The following is a 13130-nucleotide window of genomic DNA, read 5'->3' as shown; positions in this document are numbered from 1 at the left end:
GGGACGAAGGGCCTTCAACTAGAAAATACTGGAGAGTGGGAGAAGTACACACACCAGAGCTGAGATCTGGCACCCTTGAAAGGACAGGAGCATTGCAACCAGATTTACCAGCCGTGTGGCCCTATTAGCTATCTACTGCACAGCAGGTTTTCCCAAAACTTAACACTAAACAACACACATTTATTATCTTATAGTTTCTGAGCCTGGAATCCAGGGTTGGCTAAGCTGCATGGTTCCGTGGCCCCCTCCTTAGACACCAGCAGACAGAAGGTGGCCAGCTCCAGATGGTTGTGTGGTAGGACGGAATGGAGCAACTTGGGGGTGGGTGGGTCACCCACATACCACCACCCACATGCCTAAAACACAGCTGTGGTCTGCAGAGACTGTCCAAGAGAGGGCCGGAGGCTGCTCTGGGACGTCACAGCCCTGAGCTGAGTGACGTGAGGCAGCACTGTGAGCTGGGGGCCCCAGGCCCCTGAGGGCTGGGGGGCTGGGGGACAGGAGAGACCAAGTCCCTCGCTGAAGCCCTCGCTGGCCCCGCAGGCCTTGGGGTATGTTTACACAGGTCAGCTCGCGACTGGCGGGTGCCCAGGCTCCCTGCCCCGACCGACCACCAGCTAGGGCTGGACGTGTGACCCTTCTCCGAGGAAGGGCTGGGCAGGGGGTCTCAGCTGCTGTCCTCACTGTCCGAATACGCGCCCAGCTGGCTCAGGGAGGAGGTATTGGGCGTCCGGGCTGCGGGGTCAGCCACCTTCCCGTTCTTCACGGCGCCTGGGGGAGAGGCAAGAGGTAGCCCACCCTGCCTGGTCCCCGCAGCCCGCCTCTGGACAGCTCCGAAGGGCTGAGCCCAGGACAGGCTGGGAGAGTGCAGCCTGGCCTTTCCGGAGGGCGCCTGGCACAGCCCGTCATGGGGTTCAACCCACACCCTTTAGCCCAGCAACCTCACCTCTCAAAAGGGACCTAAGGAAGCCCCTGCCCAGGTGGGCAAAGGCTCCCAGGCCAGGAGGGCACCACAGATGGTGGCAACCACGCCCAGCCTAACATGCCACAGTGACCAGGCGGCACACCCTGGCTCCAGTACCTGCCCCTACTGGGCGGCCTTGGGCAAGGGGCTTCACCCCTCTGGGCCTCAGTCTCCTTGTCTGATAAATGGGGCACTAACTGTACTGATGGGGACGGCTCTGTTGAAAGTGTGCATCCTATGCAGGATCCCCTGCAAAGCCTGACACCAACAGCTCACAGAATCAGCACCACACTCCTAAGGTGGGTCCTGTTGTCATCCGCATCTTCCAAGACTGGGAACTGGGCGTGTGGAGGCATGGGGGATCTGCAGCCAGGCTGCTCAGCCCCGAATCCTGCTCTTACCCACCCCACCAGGCCGACCCCTGCCAATTCCCCATGTCTCCAGGGTGGTGTCAGAGGCAGGGGTTGGGGATCCACACATATAGAGCTTGAGTCACACAACAGAGATGCAGACACCCAGGAGGGATGGGAGGTTGCAGCTGGGTGTCTACTGACAAGGGAAGATTGGGAGGCCCAAGATTTGACATTTTATTTTATGGACTTCGGTGACTTAGGTTATAAAAACAGGCATTTGCCCCTTTTGTAATTAAAAGGAAAAAAGGAAACTTCATCCATCCCTTTCCCCTTATCTCACTGGGACTAGCCCTGGAGAGGGCACCATTCCACCCCAACCCTTGAAGAGCAGGGGGGGGACCTACTACCACCTGGTGGCCACCCAGGTCGCAGGACGCTGCTGCCACCTGGTGGCCACCCGCGTCGCAGGATGCTGCTGCCACCTGGTGGCCACCCGCGGTGCTGCACTCAAGTCCCAGGACCCCTTGGGAACTTACCGGCGGTGGGTGCCTCCTGGCCCTGCTGGCTGCTGCTACCGGGCTCTGTTTTCTTCACTACAACCAGGCCTGACAGCACGGGCCTGCCGCCAAGGGTGCCGACACTCCGCTCCCAGCTCTCCACCTTTCTCTTGGCTTTTGGGGCCTGCAAGCAATGGGGGCACGTGACTGGGGGGGTCTGTCCCAAATCCCACCCCTTCTGGCTTCCCTGCTCCCAGTGCCTTGCGGAACCAGCTTCCAGAGGGATGAATATCATCCCCACTCCTCCCCGTTGTACTGATCAAGCTTCTCCCCTGCTCCAAACTCCTCTATGGCTCCGCATTGCCCTAGGGTTGGTACTCAGAGCCTCTGCCCACTTGCCAGCCCTCACATCCTGCACTTATACTTCCTAAATCACACCATGGCCTCTCACCTCCACACCTCCTGCCATGTCATTCCTCCACCGGAATGCCTTTCTCCTCCAGTCCACTGCTCGCAGAGTGGTGACAGGGACACGGTCCAGCTCAGAGAGAAACTAGCAATCACAGCTTAAGCCTTCTTATCTGGCACCACTGGACCCTTCTGTCAAACCCCATCACGGGTTGCCAGGCAGGCAGAATGCTGACAGTTACAACTATCTGCCCCCAGACCTGCCCATGCCAGCTGTACTCATCGTTAAACTAAAGCAAGGAAATAGAGGAGTGAAAAGACCTATGTTCTCATCAAGGTTATGGCAAAGGTTGGGAAGTCTCGAGAGGCACGCTGTGTAAAACACAACAAAACAGATTGCCACCGAATTAGGTCACAGCAAAAAAACTGTAAGAGATGCAGGGAAAACTCATAAAAGGTGACATTGCTTTGAAAGTAGCTTCAATCTCTTGCTCCACTTAAATGGGGAAAGAAAAAAGAGGACACTCAATGAATTCTGGGAGTGCTTTATGCAAGAAAGATGTTGTGAGAACTGTAATCGGAGGCTATATTCTCAAAGAAAATGTTCTGTTCTACATCAAAAGATGACTGGGCGAGGAGAGCACATGACCCCAAACCCACTCTCCTGACTGAATTCTCAGCCGCACGTGGCTGCGTCCATGAAAGACGATGTTTCACAGCCTCCACTGCAGCGGAGGTGGTCAGGTGGTTCAATTCTGACCAATGGGCTGTGAGCATGCATGTGTGCTCGGCCAAGGGTGGAGTGACCCTCAGCGTCCTCCTCCCCAGCTGTGGCCCCTTTCCAGTGGCTGTGCCACTGAGATGCCACAAAATGAGGGGGTCACCCCCAGGATGGCAGAGCAGGGGAAGGTAGGTGCCTGGGCCCCCGACGCTACAACGCCACCTTCCCTGTACCAGACAGCTGGGCACAACTGTTACGTGAGAGAAAAGTAACTTAAGTGCAACTAAAACTGTTTCTCTGGGTCTTGTCCAGGGCAGCCCTTCTGTCTAGCTAATACAGACCACAAATGTGTTCTGAAGTAAAAGGAAACACTTCTGGGGTGTCTTGTGTTATTTGTGATTTCCCACTTTAGCTCCCTTAATTTGACAAGGACGGCCTTGACCAGCCTGGATAAGACAGCTGTGGTACGAAATGCCAGTCGTGCACACGCCAAATCCTCTCCTTCCCTTTTCTGCCAGTCAGCACAGGCCAGCTAGACAATGTGGCTCCCAGCCTCCCTTGCAGCTAGATGTGGCCATGTGACGAAGGCCAGTCAAGGGGACTCAAGAGGAATGGAGCGGGGCTGCAGCTGAATCAGGCACTGGCGGGTGGCCCTCCAGTCATGGTCACTAGAACACAAGCAGGCTCTGAGCCAGCTGTGACCATGGAGCTGGAATCAATGCCCCAGGACAGGGCGCAGCAAGGAGATGGAAGGAACCTAGATCCCAGCTGACTGCATGGAACAGAGCTGCCTGGAAGTCCTGGGCCATCACCCCAGACTGTCATGTGACTGAGAAATATTGTGTTCTATGTCTCCCACTTTGAGGATCTCCTCATTTTAGCAGGTAAAGCAGGGGCTGACAAACTACTGCCCTGCAAGCCCATGACCTGTTTTTATAAATAAAGTTTTATTGGCACACAGGCACACGTACTCATTTACATAGGATCTTGGCTATTCTGTGTTGTGACAGCAGAGGAAAGGCTTTTTAACACAGATGTCAAGCTGACTCCTGGCTTACCCTGTCCCTGCCTAACCTCAGGGAGCCCCGCTCACCTCGTCCAGGATGGCAGTGGGGCCAGGCCGGGAGGCCGGCTGGGGCAGGGTGGCGGCAGCATCCTCCTCCGAGTCAGAGTCCTCCAGCAGTCTCCGTTTCCTGGCTTCCTCCACCAAGGCCCTGTGGGAGGGAACATGGGGCCTGGGGGTGTGTGCTGCAAGGGGATGGCGCCCAGGAGCCCCTGCCTCAGTGGGCTGGCCCCAATGCCCTTTCCTGACCCTGCTAGTGAGGCATGGAGGTTCACACAAATTTCTTTTTAAAAAAAGTTCTTTGTCCACTGAGGGCAGGGAGATGTTAAGTGCTTGGATGCTGGAACCAGCCTGTATGGATTTGAACCCCGGCCGGGTGACCTTGGACGGGTCCATGCCTGGAGCTCCCTGAACCTCAGGCCCCCCCCCACTGTCACAATGACCAGATCAACCTCAGAACAGCACCCGTCTCGCAGGAGGTGCTCAGTAAATGCAGGCTCCTCTCAGGGCTATCGTATCACTGACCTGCCCACCTAATAGTGCTGATGAGCTCCTACTGTGTGCCTGGCCCTGTTACAGACCCTGTGGACACAGGAGTCAAGGGCCCCATTCAGATTCTAAAGGAGCAGGAGGAGACAATATAGCAAGACAGGGTGAACCACCAAGAAGGTCTCAGAGAGCGGAAGGTGCTGTGCAGAAAAGCATGAGCACAGCAGGCCTGGTGGTCCTCCCAGAAAAGCACAGAACCTGGGGTGGTCCTGGGGACCCCAACGCAGATGCCACAAGACAGACAGTGAGAAATGGGGTGGGGGTGTTCTGGGGAGGCATCCCTGAGAAGGTGGTGCTTGAGGGAGCCATGGAAAGATCCAGAAAGGGGGTGCTCCAGGCACAGGGACTGCCCTGAACAGGACCCTGGAGCACAGCCCTCTGGCTGCCCAGCCCCACCGCCCACCCGGGGCCCGACTCACGCCGTCTCCCTCTCGTCCTCGTCCTGCGCCTGCTTCTGCCGCTCCTCCTCGGACAGGCGATGCTGGCGCAGCATGGCCTCAAAGTCCACGTGTGCCTGCCGCTGGTTCAGGTCCTTGAGCTCCTGCAGGTTCTCCAGAACCTCCATCTCCAGCTTGGAGTCCTTGGTTCGGTTCTCCAGCACCTGGCGGGCAGGACAATGCGGGGCTGAGGGTGCTGGGATCTCACCCTCCATGCACACAGCCTGGCCACGGGGGGTGCACCACAGGCGAGGACAGGACTCCCCACCCTGGCCCGTGATCCACACGGCCTGCTCCTTGGACAAGACCCAAACCGCAGAGAAGTTACTTTTCTCTCAAATAATTATTGTGCACAGGCAGCCAGGACAGGAAAGGATTTAAAGAAGACAACCTGAGGAATCATTCTGTGCCAGGGCCCAGGCTGAGATGTTTGCAAACACCATCTCATTAAACAGGCAAGGAAACTAAGGCTGGGAGGGAATGCCAGCCAGCCTAGGTCGGAGAGGTGGCCCTGGAGCCGGGCAAGGCTGCAGGGGGGAATGTGGCCTTGGCTACTGCCTGGTCATGTGACCGTGTACTGACCTCCTGTTAGGTGGAAGTCACGGGTGACTTGAAAATACGCCCACAGACCTCTGACGCTGCTACCTTTAGACAACGGTACTCTGACTCGCTCCCACCAGGCAGTGACAGAATGATGGCGTGTCATTTGAGAATGGGTCACAGAAGGCACAGCAGCTTCCCCCTCACCCCCTCTGGGGAAGTCAACGGCTGTGCCACGAGGAGTCCTGAGCAGTGCTGCGGAGAGGCCCGCGGGGTGAGGAACAGCCCTCAGCCACCAGCCAGGCGAGGGAGCCAGCCTGGAAGCAGTGCCTCTGGCCCCCGTCGAGCCTTCAGAAGAGACAGCCCCAGCCAACAGCTTGCCTGCCACCCCAGGAGGGGCTCGGAGCTAGACCCAACCGTTGCTCCGGGATTCCTAGCTCCTGGCAACTGAGGGATAGATAATACCTGCTTGTTGTTTCACGTTGCAAAGTTCTGAGGTAACTTGTTATGCAGCAACAGCTAACCAATACCAGCGTAACAGCCCCCGGCTGGCCGGCGGAGAGGGAACTAAAGTAGCACAGTGACAGCACGGAGGTGGCCCCAGGCAACTGCAAACCCTCTCTAAGGCCCATTTCCCTCTCTGCTCTGCACGGCTGCTGAGAAAGCTGGATCAGATCTGACGGGGCTGGCTCAGGGAACACCTGGCAGAGGGATCAGGAATATCTAGATGGACATTAGGAGGGGACAAAGATGGTCTAATATTTCTGAGAAAAACAACAAAAATGTCCAATGGAAAATGGAATAACAATATCGACATTTATGAATCACTACATGCTAGGCCCTGTTCTAAGAATTTTACATCTATGAACTCACTTAAGTCCACAATGGTATGAGGAGGGCACAGTTATCAATCCCATTTTACAGATGAGGGTGCTGAGGCACAGAGAGCACAAGTGCCTTGCCCAAGGTCACACAGCAAGGACCTGTTCAAGAGAACTTTTCCTTCTGTATTTCTAGTCTTCATACCCAAGGGTCGCAGGAAACTTCTTGGATAACTGTGGGTGGCTGGCTGCAGGGAGAGCCTTGTGTTCGGAAGCTTAACTTCTGCCTGCTTGTATTCGTTTTCTCTTGCTGTATAACGTTTTGCTACCAGCTCAGGGCCTTCAAACACCACAGATTGTCTCACGTCTCTGTGGGCCAGGTGGCTGGCACACCATGCCTGAGCTCTGGGGCAGGGTGCCACCAAGCTGGAACTCCGGGGCTGTGCTCTCCTTGGTGGCCAGGGGCCTCTCCTGCGCTCACGCGGGTTGCCAGCAGAATTAAGTTCCTTGCAGCTGTGCAGCTGGAGTCCCCGTTTCCTGGATGGCTGTTGACTGGGGGCCATTCTCAGCTTCTCCAGCTGCCTACTGCTCCCTGTCACAGGACTCCCTTCCACAGCGTCACTCCTTGACATCTCTGATGTCCTCTGTCTCCAACCCTGGACCTAGATTAAGGGGCTCAGGTAATAGGCCAGGCCGAGGCGGGTAATCTCCTTTCCATGAGGTCGACGGTGCCATAACCTAAGCTAACATGACCTGATCACAGGAGTAACACCCTTGTATACACAGACCCGGGACTATGCGGGGCGTGTAGCAGGAGGTGAGGGTCTTGGGGACATTTCAGAGTCCTGCGCGTGGCACCCCCCACCCCATCACCCTGCCCAGGTACGGGGCGGGAGGGGCGAACACCTCCACCAGAACCCATGCACGTGCAGTCAGTGCCCGGCTCACCTTCATGGGGTTGTTGAGCTCCTCGTCCTCCCGCTCCTTCTGCACCCTCTTCTCCTCCTCCTCCAGGAGCTTCTCGGCCTGGAAGTTCCGCGTGGCTCCGTGCTCCATGGTGTAGTCTGTGTTTTCAGGGTCTGTCTGGGAGAAGGAGGGGCAGACATCAGCGGCTACATCTCTGAGCATCAAAAGCTGCTAAACAGCAGCCAGCGGCCTGGGATACCTTCTCTCCATGTTTTGCTCTTTCTAAAACCTTTTTTTTCTTGTCTTATTGCCTTGGCTAGTACGGTTCTAGAATTTCTAGTGCTCCCATCCCCTTTTTCAAAAATGCTGAACTCCCTAACACGGACTTCCAGAGCCTTCTTCATGTGCCCACCACCTCCCCGCAGCCCTTCACCCTCCATAGGATTGCAAATAAAAGTCTCTGCGCTTTGCACGTGTCCTTTCTGATGCATCTGTATGTCACTAACTTTTGTCCTAAATGATAAATTGCGTATCAAGTATGCACAGGACATGCTATTTTTGTTTGTAAAATGGAGAGCTGAGATATAAACATGGTGCCCTGGATGAGCCCTGGAACAGAAAGATGACATTCTCAGAAAAACTGAAATCCACATCATGTCTGGAATTTGATTAACAGGAATATTCCAGTATGGGTTTCTTATGGTGACTGATATAAAAAGTGGAAGACACAGGCAGGAGGGAAGCTGGCGAAGGGCAGCCCGGAACATTCTGTGCTGTCTCTGCAACTTCTCTGTATATCTAAAAGTATTCCAGAAAAGAAAGAGCAAGGAAGAGAGCAATCTCTATGTGCATCTGTACACGCAGCACATTTCTTAAAAATCATTTAGGAAAGTTACAAGCAATTTCTGCTACGCGTAGGGACTGGCTGTGCAGAGAGGAGCGGGGACCAATTTTCTAGTGCTAATCCTAGACTAGTTTGAATTCTGTTTTTACCACATGCACATGCATAATCCTAGTTATTTAGTCACCTGAAATTCACCAGAGAGGCCAATTTATAACAGTTTGCCATGTTTCCCTAGTTTTTAAAATACTGATGGGGATTGATATTTCAATATATATATATAACATTACAATTGAGACAGAAAAATCATTTTCTGGAAACAACCCCAATGTCCATCAGCTGACACATGGGTAAACAAAATATGGCATATTTATACACTGTAATATCATTCAGCCATAAAAAACAGAATGAGGCCCTGACACATACTATGATGTGGATAAACCTAAAAGACACACTCAGTGAAAAAAGCCAAACAAAAAGATAAATACTGTATGGCCCCAGTCATACCACACAAACCTGTAGAGGCAGAAAGCAGGTCAAGGATTTCCAGGGAGTGGGGTGGCAGGATGGGGTGTGGAAGGGGAGTGGCTGCTAATGGATATGGGCCTTTTTCAGGGGGTAATGGCAATTTCCTGAAATTAGCTAGACATGGTAGTTCAGTCCATTGTGAATATTCTAGAAACCACTGAATTACACACTTTAAAAGGGCAAATTGTATCATTTGTGAATTACATCTCAGGAAAGCTGTTGTTAAAAAAGTAATCAAATAGGTCATTTTTAAAAATGTACTTTTGTTTGTTTTAAACAAACCTTACTATTTAACCAAAGGATAAAAGTTTATGGCAAAAACATACTCAAACAGTACAGAAGTATGTGAAGAGGAAACTGCAGGTGTTCCTCATCCTTTTCCCAAATCCTTAATATCACCTTTGAATAACAAAGTAAAAACGTAATTGTTACTGGCTGTGTAATATTCCACCACAATAATCTATTATCAGATCCATGTATTAGGTTGCTTCTAGGTTTTGGCCTCTATAAATAATGCTGCTGTGAACATCTTCCCAAAACCTTTGTTTCCCAGAGATAAGGTGAAACGGGGTTTCCCTGGACAGGGAGGACAGGAGTGGGTAACCCCCAGGGAAGGAAGGACAGGGGCCGTCTACCTTGAAGGTGATTTCTGCCAGGCAGCGTGTGCACTTGATGTAGAAGCGGAAGATGGGCAGCCCCAGGTAGGCCTCATTCTGCACGGTCTCTTTGCGTGCATTGAACTTCTTGCCCTTGTAGATGTACTCTCCACACGTCTTACACCTGTGTGTTGGGATGAAGGAACTGGAGTCACCTCGGTTCGCTGGCTCCTATGGGTAGGAAGCTCTGGCGTTCTGGCAGATGGCTGCCTGCATGCCTCCCGGGACAGGGCGCTCCCTCCCTCCCAAGGCAGCCTGTCCCACAGGTATGCACGGAGCCCCCCACCTGGCGTGCTCTTCTCACTAATACCTGCCTGGCCCTCAGTCCAAGGGGAAGCAACCAGACCACCCAGACTGGGTGGGACTTGCTGCCACACACTCCCAGAAGCCAGCCTGGTGCTCATGGGGCATCCTGGCCTCCCCGAGGGAGATTCCACCAGAGGGGACGCCATGCTGGAGAGAGGCTCTTGCCACTCTGCCCTCCCTCAGCCCCTCCCACGTGGCCCCTGCGCTTCACAGGCCCAGCACACTGGCCTCCTGGCTGTTCCTACAAACACCACCAGCTCAATGCCACCTCCAAGGCCTCCGCCCTTGCTGTTCCCACAAACGGCGGCAGACTTCATCCTTCAGACCCTAGCTCTGCTGGCATTCCTTCTGATGTTGCTTTGACCACCCTGGCTAACACCTTCCCTCCCCTGGCACCTATCCCATCATTCTCCTCCATGCCGGGTTTATGTGCCCACAGATGCCTGGTGTGAATGCACCTGAATACTTATTTATTATCCCCATCAGCCTGTGGGCTCTGTGGAGTCAGGGACTTTGTTAATCTTGTTCCCTATAGCATCCCTGGTGCCCAGCCTAGGCCCCAGCAGGTGTCCAATAAATGACTAGCGAATGGAAAAAAATGAATGAATGAAGAAAAGAAAATAAACAGATCAACAATATGTGGGTACCAACAATACTTAAATAAAAAAAGAAAACAGTATGTAAAACATGCTGAATTTCACTAATAAGCGTCTTTGACCACCAGGTTTATCTGATTTCAAATATGCTAAAATGTGAAAAATTGTGTGACTTAGAGTTGGTAAGATATGGTGCTTCTGGCAGGGAATGAGGACAAGATCTGGGGACTGTGAGGGGAAGGCATAACAGAGGGGATTACACGGGGGGACTGGAAATAATGGAGAGGGTTACACGGGGATTGGGAGGGCTTCTCTGAGGGGGTGGTATTTAAGCTAAAACTTAATGGTGAAGAGGAACCAGCCATGTGAGAGCCAGAGGCAGAAGGAATGGCCTGTGTAAAGGTCCTGGGGTTCGAACAAGTGTGGCTGTTGGAGAAGGTCCCCAAAAGTCTGTGCACACACTTACTACTAATGATCAAGAGCTCGAGGCAGGCACCAAACGGGAGCTCCGAAAGGTCAGGGAGCTTAATCCTGAGTGGTGAGGAAAGCGAGGGCTGGCGAGGTCACTTGTTCACCTGTTTGAGGTCAGTGTTTGATCTGAGACTTGTAACTTGGTCTCAGCGCCAGCGATGGGCCACGCTTCGTGGGCCCTGGACACCAGGCCTGTCTGTCACAACTGGTGCAGGGAGGCCATGCAGGGGTGCTCACCTCATGTTGAAGGGGGCCATCAACCGTACCACGTACTGCCGGTCTTTGGGGAGCTTGAGCTTTGGGATTTTTGACGGGTCAAAGTCGGGAGGGTAGTATTTCTGTGGGGAGGAAAGAAGCATCAGGGGCGCTGCTTACAGATGCAGGGGCAGAGGGCAGGGGCGCTGGGGAGCCGTGTCCAGGCTCTGAGACCATCCCAGGGTGTGCAGATTTGGTTGGAGGGCCACAAGGATTCAGCATACACTGTACTCATAGCTACCATTTGCTACAGCAAAAGGACACAGAGAAGAACCAGCAAAAGGAAACGTGTAGGGGGCGGGGCTGGGGACACCAGGCACAGGCTTCCAAAGTCTTCCCCCGATGGACTCACACAGGGCGTGCTTCATTACCACAGCACTGAGATGTGACAGTACAGGTAACATTATTTCCCAGGGAGGCTCACAGATGCCCAGTACCCAGGGGTTTCTCCAGGGTCTTCTTATGCAGGCACCCTCTGCCTGGCACATACCGAGATGCCAGACCCCTGGAGGAGAGTGGGTGCTCAGCGTTACCCACGTTGTTGGGACGAACAATTTAGGCTCAGTGAACCACTGTTATCAAGGAACGGTGGAAACCATCCTGAAATTCCAGTTTCCGGGTGCCAGCCATGGCCCAGCCTTGCAAGCTAGCCTTTCTACCGACAGCAGTCTCAGGCCTGCTGCATTAACTCTTCCTGCCCACGAGGAGCCTGATGGGAAAGACGAGGAGGAAGGTGAGTTTGGATAATGAAAAATACCACCACTGATAATCAGAAAATAAAGCGCTTTGTGTTTTGAGCACCTACTAGGCACCAGGTGCTACACAGAGCACTTTATATCCCTTGCCTCATGGAAGCCTTGCAAAGAATCTATGAGACAGACAGCAATGTACCCGTTTCACAGAGGAGGAAACTGAGACCTGGTGGTTCCCACAGTGTAAGTAGTGGAGCCAGGATTCAGACCCACGGGTAAGACCCTGGGGAAAACAGGGCAGTACAACGATTAGGAGCTGGGGTTACAGAGGCGGTGGCCTGGGTTCCACTCCTCCGCTCACTGGGTACTACATATCTTCTCTGGGCTTCAGTTTCCTCATCTGAATGGAAGTAACCCGTCCACCTGCAAGGATCTGATGAGCATAGCACTTGGCGCAGTGCCTGGCACACAGAATCATCTACCAATAAATTATGGAAATAGAACCATCTATTGGGTGCTCATCAGCTGTATCCTCAGAACGGAAGGACTTTCAGGGACACCAGGTCCAGCACACGGCACTGGAATGTGAGCAGGCTGGGGATGAATTCCTAAGGCAGGTGCTTGAAAGACGAGGACACTGAACCAACCACAGGAGGGGACATCAGCCCGATCTCGGACATCTGGGCTCCTGGCCGTCGGTCCTGACATCCTGGACTTGGGACACTTCCAGGGCAGGGAGGTCGCCCCCTCCCTGGGAGTACACACTCCCCCGGGAGGTGGGGAACAGGGGCTCAGATTTCCGGAGCTCTCGTTTCCACAAGTCAAATCCCGCCTTCCAGAGACCCTTTTCACCCCACAAGATTCCTGGTTTTCCCCCCAAGAGTTGGGACAAGTTGAGGCAATTCCGAAGGGTCCCTCTCAGCAAGCAGAGAAGCATAGCAAAGCTTAACTTCTCCGAGGAACACGATTGGCTGGAGCCCCAGGTGAGGCGGGGCTTAACAGAGCACCGTCACCGAAGGTGGCGGCGTAGAGCCGGAATACCAGTGTGCGCAGGAAAGCCCCGCCCCCTACGGAAGTGATTAGCTTATTCCCTTGGGAAAATCCAATTGGGGGTGTGACTGGATGATCAACCCAAGTTCCCCTTCAACAGGTGAATGGGCACACCCCAGCCCCGAGAGCACGGTTTAGAAGAGACCCACCCACCGCGGAAGGTAATTGGGAGGAGTTTGAAAGCCCCGCCCCGCTGAAGGCCGTTTCGGAAAAAAAGGTTTCAAGAGAGCACAGAAAACCGGAGCTCCGAGACATCGCTACCCTGGTAGAAAACCTTAGTCGCTTAACACTTACGTTTAAAACTTTTCGCTCCGACATCTTAGCCTCCTGCTCTTCTCACAATCAAGAGAGGACTGGTTACAATTGGTGTTAACAGAACTTCCTTGGTCGTCCCCCTATTTCCGTAACGTCACTTCCTTCCTCTCTATTATTGGCTGCAGCATGAGCAGCTTTCCTTTCTCATTGGCTCCAGTTCC

General features: G+C 53.6%; 1 protein-coding gene across 3 annotated transcripts; it reads right to left on the bottom strand.

Moving 5' to 3' along the window:
• Nucleotides 1-159: 159 nt before the first annotated feature.
• YJU2 (YJU2 splicing factor homolog) lies at nt 160-13058 on the bottom strand. Of its 3 annotated transcripts, none has more exons than XM_017642323.3 (9): nt 12949-13056; nt 10895-10995; nt 9264-9408; nt 7302-7436; nt 4975-5156; nt 4037-4157; nt 2266-2367; nt 1854-1998; nt 160-771 (listed from the first exon to the last, which is right to left on the bottom strand). In XM_017642323.3, the coding sequence occupies exons 1-9, from the start codon at nt 12970-12972 to the stop codon at nt 668-670; spliced, it is 1059 nt and encodes a 352-aa protein (XP_017497812.1). In that variant the 5' UTR covers nt 12973-13056; the 3' UTR covers nt 160-667. The 3 variants fall into 3 exon arrangements, with proteins under 3 accessions (XP_017497812.1, XP_036873999.1, XP_017497813.1); XM_037018104.2 differs by lacking the exon at nt 12949-13056 and adding an exon at nt 11403-11589; XM_017642324.3 differs by lacking the exon at nt 2266-2367 and having other exon boundaries at nt 12949-13058.
• Nucleotides 13059-13130: the final 72 nt, after the last annotated feature.

This window comes from Manis javanica, chromosome 13 (genome assembly GCF_040802235.1).
Source record: "Manis javanica isolate MJ-LG chromosome 13, MJ_LKY, whole genome shotgun sequence".
Taxonomy (NCBI): domain Eukaryota; kingdom Metazoa; phylum Chordata; class Mammalia; order Pholidota; family Manidae; genus Manis; species Manis javanica.
Note: the sequence above shows the minus strand (reverse complement) of the source record. Positions and strands in the feature narration are given on the sequence as shown.